General features: G+C 41.3%; 1 protein-coding gene across 1 annotated transcript in view; it reads right to left on the bottom strand.

Annotated features, from left to right (window-relative positions):
• LOC133424606 (voltage-dependent calcium channel subunit alpha-2/delta-1-like) overlaps positions 1–23,060 on the bottom strand; it is a 237,407-nt gene that overhangs the window by 75,183 nt on the left and 139,164 nt on the right. Inside the window, exons 7-14 of the mRNA XM_061715302.1 lie at positions 17,432–17,563; positions 16,000–16,069; positions 14,895–14,945; positions 12,397–12,496; positions 4,441–4,599; positions 1,538–1,642; positions 1,372–1,450; positions 675–724 (exon numbers count right to left, since the gene is read on the bottom strand). Of these exons, the coding sequence (XP_061571286.1) occupies positions 675–724; positions 1,372–1,450; positions 1,538–1,642; positions 4,441–4,599; positions 12,397–12,496; positions 14,895–14,945; positions 16,000–16,069; positions 17,432–17,563 (746 nt within the window). The remainder of the gene's footprint in view (positions 1–674; positions 725–1,371; positions 1,451–1,537; positions 1,643–4,440; positions 4,600–12,396; positions 12,497–14,894; positions 14,946–15,999; positions 16,070–17,431; positions 17,564–23,060) is intronic.

Raw genomic sequence — 23,060 nt, 5'->3', positions numbered from 1 at the left:
AGATATCTGGCTACGTGTGGACGGGGTCTCAGACAATCAGTCTCAGCAGCTGCTTGTTTAAGTGATCACTATTTCAATGTTCTATAATTGTTACTTATACTGATTCAAAAGATGCTTTGCTTAATTAATAATTTGAATGTTCTTATGCCGTTTGTTTGTGTGATGTGTTTGGGAAATTAATTCCACTCATACATGGCCCTGTACACAACAGTCCTTTTACCAGCAGTATAATTCACATTTGGCAGCAGAATATCCTCCAGTTGTCTGGTGATTTATTTATGATAGTCAGATAATATAATACCTGAGGAGTCTTTGTTATGGACATGTTTCTAATAAATGATAATAATGAGTAAAGTAATCTGTCACTAACCATTAACCAACCAAGATTCTTATGCATTTTAATAACAACACAATGCGTGCAGCCCTGTTTTGTATTTTTTTTATAGTTTTGCCATCATATCTGCAGTTGCATTTGACCAAACTTCCGGGCAAGGTAGTCAATGTTTGATATAATTAAGACCTGAATTACTAGTTTAGTTGCATTTTTTATGTCTTCTTATGACAGAAATACCATTTCCCATTTTATTAACTATCTTGTTTATATGTGATTTCCATGACAATTTTTCATCAATGACTATTCCCAGCAGCTTGGTGTCCTGTGGTTTAGAGTTTACCTGGGTGTTGATGCGGATGGCACCGATGGACGGGATCTCGTAGTAATAACCTGAGGCAGAGGAACAATCATTCACTGGGATTAGAGACCACGGAACATGAAAAATCAGGCTTGACAGGTCCGATCTGTGCCGTTTCTGAATTGAATTGATTGAATTGAAATTTGTATTTCGAACATGAAACAGTAGTGAATACAAAACAAAACAATAATAATATAATCATAGTAATAATAATCAATAATATATAAATGCAAATAAGAAAACCAAAAAAAACTAAAATATAAATAAAAACATGCATCCATCATAATTAACATGCTCGAAAAGGAGTAGGTAGAAGTAAAAACCTAAACTCTATTTCCTTATAATCAAAATTAATTTAATTTCTGTACAAAAAACTAAATCTATATATATATATATATATACACAAACACATACATAAAAATATACACATACATACACATACACACAAATGTTATATGAATATCAATAATAACACATCCTCACATCTATATACACTGATATAAATATACCCATTTATAAATTAATATATCAGTATCAAGAATATACAAAAAAAGAAAAGAAAACAAATAAACAAACAACTCAAAAGTAACCAAAACCCCCTCAAGCCCCCTACTCCCTGTATCTTGTAAAAATCATGTGAAGCTGAAATAAACATCTTAATCAAACCTCTCACTCGTACCTTTGTTGGCGCAGGCCATCCACTGTATGGGCCCCTTGTCGTAGCTGTGCTGTCCCACTGAAAACGTGAAGATGCGCACCTGTGTGGGGTGAGAAAAACATCACAATAAACTTAAATCAGCAAAAAAGTATTAATCAAAAAGTAGATGTGGGGTTTGGATCCGTACCGCCTGCTTGGGGTTGAACCTCTCAAAGATCTCCTGCGCCCGCTCCTCCCCTCCGTCCGTGAACAGCATTATAATCTTGTTACAGTTGGCTCTCGACACGTTCAGCTGGTGAAGAAGAAGGAGATGCTGACAGATTCAGATTCATGAACACACGAGGAGCGACTCTGGAAACGGCCAGGAGAGGTCGACACATCCTCACCGTTCATGAAGACGCTGCAGAGAGCGAGTGCTCAGACCAACCCGGCTGCATCTAACTCATACCTGTCAGGTTTTGGATTTAAAAATAAGGGACATTTTCCACCACCAGCCCAACCAAGGTTCAGTATTACATTTTGAGACAGATTTACAAGAAATCTAAAATATCTACCTATCAAACCTTTACAAACTACAATTATGAGCTCAGAATCTGCTAGTTCTACCTTTGTTGACACTGAAATGCTGTAGACATTCCCATGTATGTTATTCCTATAATAGAGCCTAAATGAAAACACAAAAAGTGAATTAAAGCACATTTATTTATTTTAAATATTTTCAGTTTATATACACATTGATTGTCTTCAAGTGAAACATTTATATTTTCTTTTCCTTCCCCCGTGAGAGACACTAACATCGCAATTACACATCTTTCAGAAGCGTAACTGAGCCCCATCCTGCTCCTCTTTAGGAAAGTAAATTTGGTTTCCCATTTTTAGAGATATTTACACGAAATCTTCACTTTTTTAGCAGAAATGTCTTCACTCTCGTTACATCTGTCCATCTCTCATTTATTGTTCCGAGTTTGTTCCCGTTCTCGCCTCTAACCTCACGAGAACCAGGCTGCAACAGGGGGCCGTTCTCGTGAGGTAAGTGACAATTCAGTTTGCTGTTGAAAAATTATGATATTATAAAACAGGAAATTTACAGGAAAATACTATTATGGGAGGACGGTGTGAAAGAAGGGTTAAATACGGTAGTTTCCCAGCCAACACGGGAGATTTGACAGGTCTGATCCAACTATAGGAACTCAGACTATTATTAACATCACCTTCTTTAATTATTCATCCATTCAAACCACAGTGCGCTAAAAGAAGACAAAGGCATCAAACTTGGCCAAAGAACTAAAAATAAAAGTGAGCAAGGTATGAAAACGTAATAGCTGTAATTAAAGGAGATATAAACCAAAGGTTTCAGATGTTGGCGCAGCTTCCTGAGGTGCTAATAGACGGAGTTTGATATGTTTTAGTAAAAACATTCACATAGAAACACGACAAAGGCTCCCGTTTTAACCGTGTCTTTACGTCTCTGGTGAAAACAGCCGGTTTTAAGGGGCGGAGCCAGCTCCTCAACTCCAGCCCAGAACCCTCTTCTGACGTTTCAAATGAGTCGTCACACGTTTTGGTTCATGATGTGTTTTTTTTTGTTTGTTCTACAAAACAAGCTGCTGGAAAATGGGATGTTTTCATGTCTTTGTCAAGGTCCACACTAAAAACGCAGCTGTTCGTAGTAATGAATTTAGCCAAATTAGCCCATTTTCTGCTGATTCTCTTCAGAGGTTAGAAGTTTTGGACCTAAAATAACTGATTACTCAAACGGCCATAAAAGTTTTCAGGTGAAAAATTAGATTTTCCCGAGTTAAAAACATTTCCCGAGTCAGTCTAACGTCCATGTAGAATCAGACCAGGAAGTTTCTCTTCTGACCACTTGAGGCTCCGTACAAAAGCAATTTGATCTGCAATTACCTCCATGTTAAAAAGCACAAGTTTGCAGAAGAAATAAGGATATTTAAAGCCTATTTGGTCTCAGTAGTTAGCTTTTAGGTACATTTGGGGTGTAGACTTTTCACCGACGTCTAAAGGTCATCACTTCCTCATCAATCATCACTTTTGCTACTCCAAACATCCAGATGTAGTTTCAGATGTAGTTTTGGTTGCAACACTTGAAATGATTATTAAATTGAAGGATTTAATGTGAATATTGATTAGCATATCAGGTTTGCACGAGTCATGTCAGCGAAGTGCGGTACGATGAAGGACAGGCTTCAAAACCAGTCAGGTGATTTACAGTCGATGGTTTAATCAAGTTTAACCTTCAATCTGCATTTAATTAGCAAATAAAATCCAGCACCTTGAAAGTACTGCTACCAAACACGATACCAATACATCACAACTAGTGTTGTTTTTGTCAGCCTGTTTCAGTTTTAGTTTAAGTCTAGTCTTTGGGTTGAGCTATCATTTTAGTTTTTATTAGTTTTAGTCACGTTATTTCTCCTTTTAGTCGTGTCAAGTTTCAGTCGACTAAAAGTCTGAGAATTTTAGTCTTATTTTAGTCAGAATTGTCCATTTTAGTCTAGTTTTAATCAAAGATTGTATTTAGCCAAACCCATTTTACAATTCAAACAAGGTTATCTTATTATTATATTATTGTTTCCTTATATACTCAAGAATACATTCATTTCAGATACAGAAGACTCTAATTTGAGTTTACAACATATTTATTTTTCCACATTTCTCCCCGTCTTTTTCTTTTTCAACGACTTTGGGTTTTCTTTTCCACGTCTATGTAGGAAAGTGGATCCAAACATGGATCTTCTTCTTCTCCCAGCCCCAGGGAAGATATATATATGTATATATATCTCTATATAATATATATATATGTATATTAAGGATCTTTGTTATAACATTTCGTCTTGTTTTGGTCAACGAAAATGAAGACACATTTTAGCACAGTTTTTATTTTGTAACCTAAATTTTAGTCTGGTTTTTAATCCTCTACGATATTGCATTATCTATTTAATCATCGTTATTGTCACATGACCAGCATTTTTGTTGCATCTCGTCTCGTTTTCCTCAGGTGATAAAGGTTTGTTTACGACGATATTCAGTCATAATTTTCGTTGACATTTCATTTCGTTGGTATGCGTTTACCTGAGCCAGCTGCCCAAACGCCATCTCGAACCCGCTGGTGTAGTTGGTGATGCCCTCCGCCTTGATATTCTGCGCGGCGTCCTTGAGGATCCTCTTGTTCCTCACGTTGGCCTGCACCAGGTTATCGAAGCAGGCCGCCGACCGGGCCGTCTTGTTGAACTAGGAGGGGGAGAGGGAGGGAGCATTGACGGGAGGTGGAAGGGAAGGCTTCGGCACATATTTGCTTTCAAAAATATGTGGCCTTTTATTTCCCTTCGCTGCAGAGGCATGCCTGGAACATGTAGGATTGAACTGGAACAAGGTTCTATTCAGGTATAGAGGGTCTGCATTGACGTCACTTTCCTACTGGACCAGTCCCCTTACTCGCACTGAGTGGCAAAAATGTCTGCAACTAGTGGAGAAGACGGGATAACAGCCGATTATGGGCTTAAATTAAAGGCAGTTGGACTTGACAGTGACCCGTACAGTTACCCCAAGAACCAGTGGTCCATGGACATTAATATTTGGTACAGTTACCAAGAACCAGTGGTCCATGGACATTAATATTTGGTACAGTTACCAAGAACCAGTGGTCCATGGACATTAATATTTGGCCACGAATCCAGTTTCCTGATATTTATTTGTACTTAATTTCTACACCGGGGAAATACACGAAGCAAAGCTTGAAGGCATACAAAAGTCTTTACGCTTGGTCCGACTTCAAGGAAGGATTTGTTGGTGAAATTAAAGTGATGAGGACACCGAACTTTATGATTTGAGCGTTTAACGTTACAGTAGCTACCCAAAAATCCAACATTACCCGATACAAAATGGGAACCACAAATCCACGTTTCGGTGCCTGGAATCCAGTTGTTTCTGTGAATTGCAGCGATCCATTTGTCTCTCTTAAGCTTATTTTTCGACAGTTTGTAAAACGATAACTTTGATTTCTTGCTAAATCTATGAGTACAGTCGATCGCACAACAGCTCTTTCCCATTTTAGATGTTTTCCAGTTGCTCAAACTGAAAGTTTACGCTGCCACTCAGTCTTTCTGACACTCAGTGGGCGAAACCCGCTGTGAAGTCGCATCTGTGACGTCATGTGCATTCCCTCTATTTAAGTCACATTTCAAATCAAAGACGGTAACGATAGACACATGTTTTGAAAGTAGGAAGCTCTACTTTGAAAACTGTCATGTGTAAAGGTTTTAGAAAAGGTTCACGGACCGTAGGGAGCTACAGGAGGATGGGAGCCGGGAGGGAGGTGGAGACGGTGGAGTGAAGGAGGAGAAAGAGCTTGATTACAACAGAATCAGGATGTACTGTAGCTGTGAGTCGTGAAGCGTCGTCAGGTCAACGCTGGTGAATAGTTGATGGAGGAACAGATGGAAGGCAGCACTTTGCTGCCCACACACACACACACACACGAGTATGATATCGCACACACCACAACATCTACAGAGGGCTGGGACATGGCTCATTAATCCCCAACATCTGCTCTGACTTTCACCGACCCCCCCCCTCGATCCCACTTCCAAACAAGGGAAGTCCACCAGCACGACGGTCGTCTCCGGGAGCTTCGGAAACCTTAAACTTTGACATCTCGGAGCAACATATGAGGTCATAACAAACGGGTGTAATACATGAGAATATCGTTGACCCCAGGAGGGTTGTGCCCCAGGTGTCCCGACTAGGGGCGGTTGCCATGGCAGCCAGCATCATTCAGCCACATACATCCCTCCACCGTAGTGATTGGAAGAGGAGACCGCCGGCCTCGGGACCGGTCTGTACCGGTCTATACCGGCTGAGCCCAAGGCCAGGTTTACCTGATCACCTGTGGTCACGACCAGGACAGAGACCCAAACACACTGCAGATACAAGCGGCTGACATGACTTCCCTACGCAGGACGGCTGGACTCTCCCTGAGAGATGAGGCGGGAGGACTCGGAGTAGAGTTCCCCCATATGAACCCCCCATGGAGGGGTGAACTCTCAAGGGAGGGGGTTTGAGTAGGTTCAACTGAGCAGACGCCCTGAGCAGAACCAGGACACACTGGAGACACACTGGAGATTACTCTGGATCTCTGGAGGAGGAAGCTGGGAGGAGGTCTGGGCCTCTTTACTTAGGCTGATGGATGGATGGATGGATGGATGGATGGATGGATGAATGAATGGATGCATGAATGAAAGGAAGGATGGATGGATGGATGAAAGGATGGGTGGATGGATGGATGGATGAAAGGATGGGTGGATGGATGCATGAATGGATGGACGATGGATGGAAGGATGCATGAATGAATGGATGGATGATGGACGGATGGATGCATGAATGAATGGATGGGTGGATGGATGCATGAATGAATGGATGGATGGATGGATGCAAGGATGGATGGATACATGAATGAATGGATGGGTGGATGGATGCATGAATGGATGGACGATGGATGGAAGGATGGATGGAAGAATGGATGGAAGGATGGATGGAAGGATGGATGCATGAATGAATGGATGGATGGATGGATGGATGCATGAATGAATGAATGGATGGATGGATGGATGATTGGTGGATGGATGGATGCATGGATGGATGGATGGATGCATAAATGAATGGATGGATACATGAATGAATTAATGGATGGATGGATGCATGAATGAATGGATGGATGGATGGATGGATACATGAATGGATGGATGATGGATGGAAGGATGGAAGGATGGATGGAAGAATGGATGGAAGGATGGATGCATGCATGAATGAATGGATGGATGGATGGATGCATGCATGAATGAATGGATGGATGGATGGATGGATGGATGGATACATGGATGGATGGATGGATGCATGGATTGATACATGAATGAATGAATGCATGGATGATGGATGGGTGATGGACTGATGGATGCATAAATGAATGGATGGATACATGAATGAATTAATGGATGGATGGATGCATGAATGAATGGATGGATGCATGGATTGATGGATGGATGAATGGATGCATGAATGAATGAATGGATGAATGCATGGATGAATGGATGGATGGATGGATGAATGGATGCATGAATGAATGAATGAATGAATGGATGGATAGATGAATGGATGGATGAATGGATGAATGCATGGATGAATGGATGGATGGCAGACGGTAAGTCAGATTGCAGAGTTGAGCCGTAGGAAGTGAAGTGTTCTTGTTGTTCCTTCACAGATGGTTCAGTGAATCATCTTCACTCTTCACTCTTCACTACCAGCACCAAACATCTGCAGGTGAACCTTTGTTTCTTCAGTAACATATTTTATTTTGAAAATCTTGTGAAGGAGTGATGGAGAAGGATGATGTTGATCTAATATGTTAAAAAATGACAAATTCATGGAGAAAAAATCTCCTTATTTTTACTCTTAAAGCACAAAATAATGCAATTAATTAAAATGTAAGAAAATAAATATCACTTAGAAAAACACTTAAGGAAGGAACATAACTTAAAGCACAAACCACTCTACTGTGAATCATTAAAAATACTTTGAAAAAGCTTCGATTGCCTGCGGACCGTCTATAACTTAGATGGAAGACATCCATACACTTATTACACTGATGCATAATTTCATTAACTTCAAAGAGCACTTCGCCGAGATGATCTGAGAGCCCCTAAACAAAAACACAAGCCGCTGCTTTATTATGGGAAGTGAAAGAAAATGTTATTACTGCTTAATTTGGAAAGCAACGTAATTTATATTCGCTGCCATGGAGAGGAGCTGGAGGGAGGACAAAGACGAGCAATCACGATGACGGGGGTTTCAGACGGAGCAAAGTCACATTCAAGTACGAGACGGATGCTGTGCCAAATGCCCTGGGGGGGGCAGAACCAGCAGCTGTGTGCAATACAGGAGGATAGAAACCAGCAGCTTAGATTACAGACTACAAACTGGAAACACTGGACTCTGCTGAGGACATTTTGAATAGTGTTGTATTGAATATTATAGCTTGGGATTGTTGTGTAATGACTCTTGTCTTGTTGAAACTTGTTTCCAAAAACAATTTGCTCTTAATCCCGTTCTCTGCTTTTAAATCCTGGCTTCCATTCAGCAGCGGACTTCTACTGCCTTGATTATCGTCATGTACTGTAAAGCTTTTAGCGTTGACAGTTTTTGCTTCTCACTTTAAAACACAGTAAACACAGTTTATTGTTTGTTTTTCCTTAGAAGACCTTCCACATTTGAAACAAGAAGGGTGCTGGCAATGCGTGAAGTACACAACTGCCTTGGTCTTGGATTGAAAGTCAACATTGAAAGTCAACATAAAGCCGAGCCCCATGAAGAATTACAGTTTTCATTGACTTCATTTCTCAGAAAGAGCCCAGAGAGCAGATGTCAGCAGGCTCTGCAGGTCTCACCTTTCTCATCCTCCTTTAGCCAACTGCAGATTCTCCCATCATCTCCTCATTAACTGTCTGGCTGCTGTTGGCGTAAACCCGTGTTTCCCACCCCCGGTCCTCAGGCCTGACGGTCCTACATGCTTTCTGACACAAATGAGCTGTGCAGACAAGCTGATGACTGTTGATTAGAATCAGGTGTGTTGATGCAGGGAGACGTGTAAACCACTGAAACACTGGAAACACTGGTTTACACCAACACAGTTCCCTCCTGGTTCCATTCACAGACTGCAGTTGTACTTGTCAGCGGTGGAGTACCCCAGAGCTGCGTCCTGGAGGCCCTCCTTTTCCTCTTCGTCTCAAACTTCACAGCAACAAGAATAATTTCTTATCACTGGCACCAAATTCACACTCTCAGATGCCCCTTTTCCACTGAACCAGTTCCAGGGCTGGTTCTGGTTCTGGGCCAGTTCTGAGTTTGGAACCAAAGGGCTTTCTGTTTCCACTGACAAAGAACTGGCTCCAGGCCAGAAGAATCGGTTCCAAAGTAGCACCAACTCTTTGCTGGACTAGAGGAAAGAACCGCTTATGTAAGTGGAGGGGACGGAGTTATTAAGACCAACGGCAATAGCAAGACTGGGAGACGGAGACATTTTCAAATAGGAATTAATCTGGATGCAGCAAAGCATCATGGGTCTGAGGAGGAGACAACCTGTCTTTTATGGCGCTTTTCCAGTAGTACCTACTCAGCCCGACTCGACTCGCTTTTGCGCTTCCCCACTAGGGGTCTAACGTGCCGAGTAGATACTTTTCTGTAACTATTCTGCCGAGGTTCTAAGCGGCTGAGTCGGGCTATGACGTCATCACAATACAGGCCATCGATTGGTCGGGGGGTTGGAGTCAGACGTCTGAGTCAGGATGTGACATCAGAGAAAGAGAGACTCTGACGGCTTCTTGTTCATTTTATTCAACCAGCAACGGCAGCAGAAGTCTGTTTCATGATCCAACTCTGAGGTGCAGATGTTCATAAACCTGGTGCTGAGGAGAGAATTAAAAAGGGATCTAGACGGGCGATAAGGAACGACCAGATCTACCAGGAGCTCTGTCACTTCATAGCTGCTCGCGGATCCAACTGACTTTTCAGCAGCGCCGAGATGAACAAAAAAAAAAAAAAGTTGCCGCTTGAAGCTTCTCTCACTCTCATTTTTCAACTTGATATTCAACACAAACCACAGACCCAGCAGCATAGGGCTGGGCGATATATCGAGATTTTAATATATATCGATATATTTTCAAACGCGATATGGTACGAGACAATATCGTTTATATCGATTATTTAAAAAAAAAAATATATATATATATTTTTTTTTTTACGATTTTGATATAGCTTATTTTGTGACAAATTGACTTGAATGTTTTATTTGAGATTTGCACAAATGTTTTGTTATTTGCACAAGTGTCAACCTCAGTGGAAAAGTCGGCCTGTTACTGTCTACATTGTATTAATTGCACAGTGTATTTTAATTTAATTGTTATGCAGGAAAGGGATATTTGTTTTATTTTATTCAAGAAGCATTTTTATTCTATATATGCAGGCAGTTTATTTTTATTTCATTTGTTTTATACATTTTGATATTGTGCAGACCTCTGTTAATAAAGGAACCTGTGTGACATTTGGCACGAGGCTTTGTATTAAAACTGACTGTTTTTTTAAGGGTTTGCCTCAGAAAAAAATGAAGCTAACAGAGATGCTATGCTATAATGCTTTGGGGGAAACCCCAATTAAGGCACAGAAAAAATAGAGATATATATCGAGTATCACCATTTAGCTAGAAAATATCGAGATATGACTTTTGGTCCATATCGCCCAGCCCTACAGCAGCACATCTATCATCTCCTCCAGGTTCTACATCTTTAGTGTTGTTGTGTTCTTCGATTAGATACACAATCAAATACGTCACAGCAGCTTCACTCCAACCTCCTACTTCTGATCTGGGAGTCTAAAAAGAAACGAGGGCAAGGCGAGTCGAGTTGGGCTGAGTAGGTGCTAGTGTAAAAGCGCCATGAGAGATTGGGTCCACATAGAAAGTCCAGGCGAAACTGATGGACCAAGTCCATATTAGCCAGATTTTCACGCCAATGCAAATATAGCTACGTAACATGACGTGGCTCCCCTTAGCACCCGAGCTGTGGAAAAGCAAACCGGTTCTCAGTCAGCTGTGAACCAGCACCAGCACTGGCCCAGAACCAGCTCTGGAACCGGTTTGGTGGAAAAGGAGTAAAGTCTCACAGTTTTTCATCGTCTGTTGATTCCACCCATCGGGTCAAGCGTTGGGTGTCAACCACAACGGCGCTCTCTTCTTCACTTCACACTCCCTACTTCCACCTCAGTAGTATCGTCCCCACCACCCACCTCACATCCTGATTTGATTGGAGGTGGGTGACGTATGAAAGTTCAGTCTAAGAAACTGGCTCTTTTTCGTTGAGTCAAAATTGCGGTCCCGGACTCTCCGATCAGCTGATAAATGACATTGGCAACACGTTGGATAACACTTCGACGAAGGCTGGAGTTCACAGCTGTAACTGTTGCAGGATTAAAAAATCTCTTCCTTAAACGTGATTCTCTGATAAAAAGAAAACTACAAATATATTATAGAAGAGAAAACGAACCTGATCAACCCATAACTTCGAGCCTGTCCTCCCCCCCAGCATCCCACACACCGAAGCTTCTCTTGAGTTACGGGATAAAAAATCCAGCCAGACATTTTGACAGATGAATTCAATATTTTGAATTTTGGCAAAGAAAAGTTAAAGCTGGACTTCACAATCATTTTACTTCTCCTGTCGTATCACATGTAAAGTAAAAGTTTGGGAACAAATAGTGACATCTAGTGGTGAAACTGAAGAACGGCAGATGGACGCTGTCAAGGTTTTCAACTACTTTCTTCTGGTCTTAGATGGGCTTCTGTTGTTTATATTCAGGTTAAGAGTCCTTAACTCTGCCTACTTGGATTAACACTTGCTAAATGACTGAAGTGAAGTTGGGTGGTTGCCTAGCAACAGTCCAAAGAGGGGCTAAAAACCAAAAGTTAGGGCTGCACTAATCAAATCTGGACGTCTGCCTCTTCTATATCCTCCAGAAGATTCACAAACATCCACCTTTAAACCCGGCTCATCCCTCCATCTCCGCGTAGGATCGTTCAGAGGCGGAATGGCTTTAACCGAGCAGCAATGGAGCTTTAAATGATGAAGGATGAACATTTCCTCAGTCCCGGTGCCAGGAAAACTTTTGATGCTTGACATTCCCACAAAATCGCATTTTGGCAGGCGCAGCCTTTTCCATTACATCCCACAGACTCCACGCTTGGCTCATAAACGCAGCGCACATTCATTCGTCAAACTTTTTCTTGTTGCGTTTCGCGGGGCCTGCCCAAACTTAGTCATGTGTTTGTTCTATTAGTCACACATACTTGGACTCGGCTCCGGAGGTTCGCTGGCATTTTTTTCTCTCACACAGACACAAGCGGATGAGCGGATAACACACACAGATTGCAAACCGGCCGTGAAGATGCAACTATGTGTGCTACATCTGAGAAAGTGGAGCACTCACAGCCACCACGTTGACGTAGTCGTCGTCGGACAGCGTCTCCAGCATGTTGCTCACGGAGATCTTGATGAGTTTGAGGGTGAGACCAGATACACTTCCACTCCTGCAGTGGAAAAGAAGGAAAAACAGAAGTGTTTGGCAATAGAAATCACAGACTGCAGATCTCTTTTACATGAACACACAATATTTATAAGACAGCAGATGTCTGAGAGGTCAAGGGTTCTTCCAGGAACCAACATCACACTTGTAAACATTTTGCCATATCTGAAGAGTATTGGGGTCATGCAGGAGAAAAAATATTTATAAGATTTTTTTTTTACCGTGCACTTCGAGAAAAAAGTCGAAATGTCGAGAAAAAAGTCGAAATGTCGAGATTAATGTTGAAATACAATTTTGAGAAAAAAGTCGAAATGTGGGGAAAAAAGTCGAAATGTCGAGATTAATGTTGAAGTACAATTTTGAGAAAAAAGTCGAAATGTTGGGATTAATGTTGAAATACAATTTCAAGAGTAAAGTCGAAATTTCGTGAATAAAGTTGAAATTTCGCCTTTTTTCTCAACATTTCAACTTTATTCACAAACTTTCGACTTTATTCTTGAAATTGTATTTCGACATTAATCTCGACATTTCGACTGTTTTCTCGACATTTCGACTTTTTTCTCAACATTTCGACTTTTTTCTCGAAGTGCATAATGAAAAAATATTGTTTTTATTTTACTCCTGCCTGGCCCTAATACTCTTCCGTACATCCAGAGATCATGAGATGATACACATCTTCCTCACAGTTGAAAAAACCTGTTAATAGTAATTATTACATTATTACAAGCCTATAATCAGCGTTGATCAGTCTCACCATCCTGACCCAAATCCTGTCGAAATATAAACCACTATCCTCGTTATTAATATCTTTCTGGCTGTAATGAGGGTGGGCTTTTGCACGGATGTTACTATAAATAAAACACTTTAATTGTTCCTGCTGGGAAAAGATTAGCGATGGGTGGGGGGGGGTGAAAACCCAAAAATTACCTTTCCACCAGAGCATAAAAATGGCAGTTTTTAATGAGCCTCATTAATCCTCATTGTGCCAATTACCTGCACAAATAGACAAATCTAGTTCTTCATTAATCCCAGTGTTGTTATTTAACAGATGTGTTTAACAAAAAATGTATAAAAAAGGGGGGAACTCAGTAGGCCTAAGGGTCCGAACATCTAAAATGTAAAAGTATAAGCCGAGATGTAGAAAATATGTACAATTCAACGCCACTAACAATACCGTTACTGTCCACAAGGGGGCTATTATATACAACATTGGCAAAAGTATAAAAAACAATGTGCTGATGAGGGGAAAGGCCCGGTGTGTCTTTAATACCACTTTATCCCACCGGAGGGCACTTTGCTGGGTCTCGTGTCACGGGTGCTCACACAGACTTTCCTGTGGAGGTGATTTAATTCCAAGACCAGCGTCGAAAATACTCGCTGATTCTGGTTTTCAGGGCATCAGGACCTGCGAGTGTTGACATCCCTGCAGCGCATGAGCCAGCTATGCCGCATTAGCATTATATCCGCAAACTATGGTCTTTTTCACCTCCAAAAAGCAAATGTCTGTCAGCAATAAACAGATAAAAGTGGATTAATCTTGGATGACGAGCCCTTCCCCCCAACAGTAATTGGAAACGTTGGATCTGTAGCCCAGAATGAGTTAAAGAAAGGAGTCCTGTCCCAGAGGCGTGTGAGGGACACCAGTTACAATCCTGTTACAATCATTCAAGGTTAGTAGTAAAACGTAGATAATAATTAATCACTTATTCTAAAAATAAGACGGGTGTTGGGACAGGGTTAGATATAAGCTGAAACATGAGGCCCAGGGATCAAGGTCTGCGTCTGAAAGGGGAGAAATGGTCCTGAAACATCTCTGCTCTCTTATGATATGATGCCCCCGTGTGGCCAGGACTGGTACTGCTACATAGAGTGGCTTTATATTTGGAGGGGGAGGGGGGGTCTGCTGCTTGGCTTCATTGAACACAAAGACTAAACTCTGCTACCTTAAACTTCAAATGATTGATCTGAAACCAAACACACCAGATACACCAGTTGCACCAAATACATAAGTTGCACCAGTTACTACATTTACACCAGATGCACCACTTACTCTAGATACACCAGTTGCACCAGTTACACCAGTTGCACCAGTTACACCAGTTGCACCAGTTACTCCAGATACACCAGTTGCACCAGTTAGAGTAGCTACACCAGTTACACCAGTTGGACCAGATGCACTAGTTACACCAGATACATCAGTTGCACCAATTGTACCACTTACGGCTCTAAATAAAAGCTGGGTTTCTTTTGAAATGTTGAATGATTATAATCCCAGAAGGAAACCCCCTGACGGTTAGATTAGATTATATTTGTATTGTCATTGTTATATAGCAACAAAATTAAAACGCCCATGACTGATTTTCATTGGACGAGGTCAGTCAGCTAACGGGTGAATCACTCACGCGTCCACCAGGATCAGCATGTCTTTGGGTGACGCCGCCCCCTGAATGTACCTGGGGAGTGATAACAGACACAAATACACATCATACACGTAAGAGATGCATTCATGGACATGTAGATTTGCAAAGCGCTTCATTTCTTTGACAAACAAACTGTCTAGAGCAGGGGTCGGCAACCCAAAATGTTGAAAGAGCCATACTGGACCAAAAACACAAAAAACAAATATGTCTGGAGCCGCAAAAAATGAAAAGTCTTGAATAAACCTTAGAATGAAGGCAACACATGCTGTATGTATCTATATTAGTTATAACTGGGGGATGATTTTTTTTTTCATTATGCACTTCTAGAAAAAAGTTGAAATGTCTAGAAAAAAGTCCAAATTTTGAGGAAAAAGTCTAAATGTCGAGATTAATGTTGAAAGTACAATCTTGAGAAAAAAGTCGAAATGTCGAGAAAAAAGTCAAAATGTCGAGAAAAAAGTCGAAATGTTGAGAAAAAAGTCGAAATTTTGAGAAAAAAGTCGAAATGTCGAGAAAAAAGTCAAAATTTCCAGAAAAAAGTCGAAATGTTGAGAAAAAAGTCAAAAATGTCGAGAAAAAAGTCAAAATCTCCAGAAAAAAGTCGAAATGACGAGATTAATGTTGAAAGTACAATCTCGAGAAAAAAGTCGAAATGTCGAGAAAAAAGTCAAAATTTTTAGAAAAAAGTTGAAATGTCGAGATTAAAAAGGAAAGGAAAAAGGAAGAAAAAAATGAAAAACAGAAGAAAAAAAGAAAAGAAAAAGAGAAAAAAAGTAAAAAAAGAAAAAAAGTTAAAAAAAAAAAAGGTCAAATATCTTTGAAAAAGCTCCAGGAGCCACTAGGGTTGCCGAGTAAAAGCTCAATAGTGTTGGGTGTGAGCAGCTAATAACATGTTCTAGGAAGAGACGGATGATGAGTTTGCTACCCATTTCTTTCATGCAGGAGATTTGAGAAGCGCTGAAGTCTTCACATTTACATATTTCTCCTGATTACAGAAGTCGATGGAAATCCTCCGTATGTTTGCCTCCGTCAAAGACAGAACTGGCAGAGGAGGGAGACTGGTTCAGTACCGAGCAGCTGCACTCACCACGGTCGTCTGCGCACGTCGTACTGATCAATCTTGTCCCGTGTGGTGCTCGTGTCGATCCAAGGGGACGCTGCAGTTTGGCAGAAGGGAGTGTTCACTTCAGATTAAGCTCGTGGCAGTCAAACTTGGGTTGAACAACATGTTAAATAAACCAAAACTTCCTGACGGACTCGGCTGCACCGCGTTTGAAAGAAACGTCTTTATTCTGAGAGAAATAAGCTTTTAACTCGCATGAAACGCCTCGTTACTGTTTCATGATTGAGACACAGATGAACAGATTTAGAGCCACTTTAACAGACTGACTATGTTTCCATCAGATATCAGCTGTTTTTGAATTTGACTCCAGCAAAGTTGGAAAAGTGCTGTTAAAGGAAGAGCTGGAGGAGCTATAGTGCTAAAGAGGTCAGCTGACCACAGGGCAGTGACATCACCAGGTATCTAACAACAAAAAAGCAAAACTTTGGCAGTTTGTGAATAAAAACTGTCAACGAAACGTGAAACAATTTAGTTTGCTAATTCTTTTTAATTACCAACATGTCTCGGCCGTCCTTTCGCCTTCATCAGAGTTACAATTTACATGTCTCACTAAAAGAATTAGCAAGCTAAATTGTGAATCCATAGACAAAATTAACTTTATTAAATCAAACATGAAACAGTCTCGGAATAATGTTAACAGGTGACGTGTTTGAATAAACGTCCAATAGTTATAATTTGTAATAAAGAGATTAAATGAAATACGTACTTATAATGTCTCAGAAAATTCGAATATTGTGATTAAGTTCTTTATTTTCTGTAATGCAATTAAAAAAAGAAAAATGTCATACATTCTGGATTCATTACAAATCAACTGAAATATGGCAAGCCTTTTATTATTTTAATATTGCTGATTATGGCTTACAGATTAAGATTCCCAGAATATTTCAAATTTTTTGAGATAGGATATTTGAGTTTTCTTAATCTGTAAGCCATGATCAGCAATATTAAAATAATAAAAGGCTTGCAATATTTCAGTTGATTTGTAATGAATCCAGAAAGTATGACATTTTTGTTTTTGTAAATGCATTACAGAAAATCACAATATTCTAATTTTCTGAGACAGTCCTGTATATGAAACGCAAAAAGTTTAGTGACTTAAATGTTTCAGGTTGAGACCAACAAGGAAGTCGGAGCTGCTGCAGTTCCTCTACTGACCACTAGGGCCTTGATCCAACAGCGAGTCAGTTGCTGCAGAAATAAAAGGTTTGATTCCAGAAAAACATCCAGAACTGAACCATGATAAACATTTTAGCTTTTTTTCTGGACTACATCTGGCAACATTTTATACGCCGACACATTTATGTGTAATTAGGGGTGTGGCACAACTGATGGCTGATGGAGGTTTGAGGCCAGCGACTACGATGAGCTGCTATCCCGTCCCACACGGGCTGCTCACCTGGGTAGTACCGGGCCAGGCCCGTGGCCGAGCCGAACACCTGCCACAGCAGCGACGGGTCTTCCTCCTTGTTCCTCTGGAAGACGTCCTTCAGCGCATCCGTCCAGTTCAGCTCGTTCAGAATGATGGTGGCTGCAACACAATCACGGGAAGAGCCAGTCATGAATACGGGTCAATGACGAATAGGGATTTTCAACAGGTCAATTTTAAAATAGTTCAAACATTAAGAATGTTGTGTACACATACATTCATATTAAAATTTTAAATTAAGTGATAGAGTTTTTTGTCTAGATGAATTGGCACTAGCCTTAAAAAAGGTCATATTAAAATAAATTAATTTCCATAACATCTTGACATCTTTTTTTTTTACAAGTTTTCAGTATTATACAAAAATGGTTGTTTTTTTAATGGTCGCGCCACATGACATTTAATAAAATGGACGTCATCAGTCAAACTTTGTTTTTTATATTATGATGAAAATATAAATACAAATGTGTTGCAATCTTACACACTACAAGATACTTCAGAAATCATGCCAGATACGGCAGAAGACTGATTTAAATACACTTAGTGATTTCAAAAAAAGATTTCAAAAAGAGTCATGGTCGGACGGCCGCACTACATGACATTTTGACGCTTAAAACAACAAAATCCCAAATAACTAGTATTTTTTGTAAAATTCAAGTGAGTCCATATGTGGGACAGGTATTTTTTTTATCCATTTTAAACTTTTTTGAATTGAAAGAAAATCTGTTTTTCAGAAAATATAGGCGTCACATCATTGACCGATACGTAGTATGAAATAAACACCCATAAAGCATTTACTCTAAAAGGCAGAGGGGTTTCTGTGGCACGCAGACACAGACGTGGACCAGGGGTGACGTTGACCGCTGAGAGCAAAGATTGCAGAGATTCAAACTGACACCAGTCTGCTACGATAACACACTTCTATATTTCTGAGTGTTTTTTCCTCTCACGATACATCAAACTCTGCGGCAGCAGAGAGCAATTAAAGGAATGATGGGAATGGCTTCTCCTTCCAAGGCTCCGGTCAGGTCGAGCCTGACCAGATCTCCAGACGCAGTCTGAGGTTTTACTCAAGCAGAGGAGAAGAAAACCATCCTGACCCGCATCACGCCGTCGATAAACGCTCTTGAGCATCACTTAGGCTCGTTTACAGCGACACCAACAACTGAAAAGACTCATCTCAGAGTCCAACTCAAACAAGGGTGTTACGAAACTGTTACAAAACTGATTAAAGATCTCGTTAACTTCTGAACCGTGAACACGGGACGCGCCAACTCGTTCAAATGTGAACCTTGAGCTGAATCAATCAGCAGCTTCTCGGCCAAAAAGCTTTTTAACATATTGTGTTTCTTCCTCTGCTGAGGGTCCATTTGCAGGCGCGTCGGACAGAGATGGAGTTAAAACCAGGCCCTAAGAGGCTCCCCGCGGTCCGGCGGAGAGAACGCCTCCTAATGGATTTGTCCTGCTGGTTTCTCACCAACAAGACGTCCCGGGTCATGGAGACCTCGTACGAGAAGCGTCGCTACGTTTCCCTTCACGCTGAACAAGTGTTTCTGGTTTTCATGGTGAAAAAGAAAAGAAAAGGTGACATGGAGAGTGTTTCTCCGTCTTTTGGATGCAGACATCCGTCACAAACACAAGCCCACGATAGCGGGTGAAGCACAAAGTGCAGTTCCTTTAATATCGAAGCAAAGCTGAGCGGAGTCCTCTAAACTCCTGTTTAGGATGTAAACAGCTCCATCTGTGAGACTATGTGTCTGCCGCTTGCTTCAGGTCACCGTGACAACAAGGGAAAAATGAGAGGTGTCACCGGTTGATGCGATCTATCTGTCAGCTGTGGCTTCACTTCCCCGAGGACCTAAAGGGGGGTGAGGCACGCATGTTCCACTTTTGCAGACTTATAGGGGACCTATTATGAAAAACAGGTTTTTCTTGCTTCAACATATATAAAGTGGTCTCCCCTCAGCCTGCCAACTCAGAGAAGGAGGAAAGCAACCAAATTCTGCAGTGTCTGTACAGCCGCCCGGATGAGCCGTCCAGTGTGATGTGACTTCTATGAGCCAATAAGATTCTGCTCCCTTTCGTTACGTAACCAAAATGCAAACCACTTCCACAACTAAACACCGTGTAACTGCATGAGCGTCCAACTATTGCGTCATACTGCGTGACATCGGACGCTCTCTGTCCATCTCCCTCCAGCAGCTCCCACTTTATTGAGGTTTTTGTAGTGAAATGAGGAGGAATCATAGAGATAACTTCTCATTTCAACTAACTGGATCAGCCGTTCCTCATCCATGACTGTTTCCTACAGCGCTTTCAACCGGCTTTCAACGCGAGCGACAGGAAACTAGAAAATAGAAGCAGGTCATCCGTCAAATGTTCAGCTGCGCTGCGCAGCGTCGCTCGCGGCCAGTTATGACAGTCCAATAGAAAATAAAGGAATGGAATTGATTTTGTCGCCGACGCTCGCTCGCATCGCATGCAGTTAGGACACGGTGATGGTGTTAGGACATGTGTAACTCCGCCATTTTTTCGTAGCGGTGTATCGCGTCATTCAAGCAGCCAATCAGCACAGAGCCTCATTATCATAGCCCCGCCCACTCAGAATCCTGCATAGATAATGAGGTTAGAGACTGGGATGATAAAGACATGGCTCAGAGGCTGAATTTCTAATTTATTTAGCAAAAACAATTAAAAGCTTGTTTTTAAGACATTCAAAGTCTGTTTAAAATAGGTATTAGATGCCATAATAGGTCCTCTTTAAAGCGACAGTCGTGGTCCCCCAGAACATCTGGCTGGAAGTAAAACTCCTTCCCCCTGTTCGATCTGTGATTAGATCATTATCAGGTAGGTGATCGAGCTCCTGTGGTCCCGTTATATGCAGAAGCCGCCGTTACCGGCCAACAGTTGCGTAATGAGTAAACGATGGCTCCTAGAGCTGCTGTGGACATCACGGCTGATCCGACCCAGACTCTTCAGACTCTTCAGACTGCTGACGGACGCCAAATCCCCTGTAGATGTTCCAGACCGCTTCAGAGATCAGTTGCCCGGACTAAATGTCCCGTGGGGTCTTAATAAAGGGAATAATGGGAACAGGACCGTCTACCAGGTCCTCCGTTTCACCTGCGTTCACCTGAAGAAGCTCAGGTAGTTCCTGTCTGGCCTTGCAACTTCTTCCACGTTGGTGCAAATGCAGACAACAGATACAGTTGTGTGGAAAAGTGTTTGCCCCCTTCCTGATTTCGTTTTTTTTTTTTTATGTTTGTCGCCCTTAAATGTTTCAGATCATCAAACAAATTTAAATATTAGACAAAGATAACACAAGTAAAGACAAAATGCAGTTTTTAAATTAGGGTTTTTATTATTAAGGAGAAAGAAAAATACAAACCTACATGGCCCTGTGGCAAACACTTTTTCACACAACTGTATGTTCCTCTTTAACAGATTATGCAAGCATCTAATTAATCTTTTAAAGTCAGATGTAGGTATTAAATTGGAATAAACTCTGAACTCCTGGAGTGCAAATACATTTTTGGGACCCATTTGTACAAAAACAGTTGATTTTACTACGGCTGTTTATCAAAATCTCTTCAAATTAGTTTATTATTGGGTTCACATCTTAGTGTTTGGTGGTAAACTGAAGTTTTAAGTTATAATTGGTACAATTCTATCAACACTGATGTATGTGTCTTTCTCTCATGTAAAGTCGGGCTGGTTGTAGTTTCTGTTCCCCTCCGTACTACTAATGAACAAGAAGACCTGCAGACTTTCTAATCAGCCACATTAATCACATTCAACACTTTCTTTTTAATAACAAAAGCTACTGTTAAATCTTTTAATATGTTGGAGAAACTGTGACAAAATTCATTTAAATCAGTCGTGCAGCTGCAGGCTGAACGTGAGCCAGAAGACGATTTCTTTAAGTCTATTTGATTGAGCAAGAGACTCAAATACCTCATTAAGGACAGATATGCATATCTGTCCCATAATAATACAATCATCAATAACCTGATTCCATAAGGACATTTGCATTTAAAAGGCATCACTAAATGGAAAACAGGCAGTCTTGGAAGCTATCGATGCCAAAAAAAACTAAAACTTGACCAAAGAGAAAGATGGTCGTTTTAACGATGGGAATGAAATAGAAGGAATAAGAAGTCCAGGTTCAACTTTGTGAACAATGCTTGGTGTTGAGTCTTCAGTCTGCACCAACAAGACGGGGGGGGGGCTCATGAGCCGACACAAACTGAATCACACGGTGCGTTTGGAGGAAGCGTGACGGCCCAACACCGGGTCACTAGTGTTTAGTGATGATGTGACAGGAAACCAAAGCAACTGGATGAAATGTGAAGCGCACAGGGAGATTCTGTCGACTGGGATTCAGCCCGGAGTAACGAAGCTGATTACACGGCAGTTCACACTTGAGAAAGACCACGAAGCGAGAGCTACTTCACTATCACCCCAACACCGTCTGAACCCTCCAGCCTCGTCTGTCATACAGGTCAGAAATCACGCAGCTGACATGTAAAACCATGAATTATTCATGAGGGAGAAGAACCTAGAACATATGCAGACTGGACTGCATCACGCAGAGCTCTCTGGGGTTGAAGGATGAAGCGGTGAGATCCTGCAATCATCGGATCAGAATAAGTGCTACACTCGCATTGGTAAATGTGACCAAGCAGCAACCTGTGGGGCTGAGAAATGAAGCCAATATTGAACCACATATACCCCTTTTCCACCAAACCAGTTCCAGTGCAGGTGCTGGTTCACAACTCGTGCAATTTAGGAACCAGCTGTGAACCGGTCTGCTTTTCCACAGGTCGGATGCTAAGGGGAGCCACGTCATTACGTCACTGCAAACGTCAGTTATGTCGCTGCGTTTGGGTGAAAGTTTAAGCAACAACAACGTATTTGCTGTAATACGGACTTCGTCCACGTAGGACCACATGTCTAAAAGACAGGTTGTCTCCTCCTCTGACCCATGATGCTTTGCTGCATCCAGATTCATTCTTATTTAAAAATGTCTCCATCTCCCAGTCTTGCTGTTGCCGTTGGTCTTAATAACTTCGCCCCCTCCGCTTACGTAAGCGGTTCTTTCCTCTAGACCAGGGGTCGGCAACCCGCGGCTCTGGAGCTTTTTCAAAAATGTTTGACCTTTTTTTTCTTTTTTTTCCTTTTTTTCTTCTTTTTTCCTTTTTTTTATTCTTTTTTTCTTCCTTTTTCCTTTCCTTTTTAATCTCGACATTTCAACTTTTTTCTCGAAATTTTGACTTTTTTTTTTTTCTCCCAGAGTTATAACTAATATAGAAACATGCAGCACGTGTTGCCTTCATTCTAAGGCTTTTACAAGACTTAATTTTTTTGTGGCTCGAGACATATTCGTTTTTTGTGTTTTTGTTCCAATATGGCTCTTTCAACATTTTGGGTTGCCAACTGCTGTTCTAGTCTAGCAAAGAGTTGGTGCTTCCTTGGAACCGGTTCTTCTGGCCCGGAGCAAGTTCTTTGTCAGTGGAAACAGAAATCCCAGTTCCAAACTCTGGCCCAGAACCAGTCCTGGAACCGGTTTGGTGGAAAGGGGGTTATAAATATGTGTACAGTC

Source organism: Cololabis saira, chromosome 23 (genome assembly GCF_033807715.1).
Source record: "Cololabis saira isolate AMF1-May2022 chromosome 23, fColSai1.1, whole genome shotgun sequence".
Classification (NCBI taxonomy): Eukaryota; Metazoa; Chordata; class Actinopteri; order Beloniformes; family Belonidae; genus Cololabis; species Cololabis saira.
The sequence above is the reverse complement of the archived record's forward strand: the minus strand, read 5'-3'. Positions and strand labels throughout refer to the sequence as shown.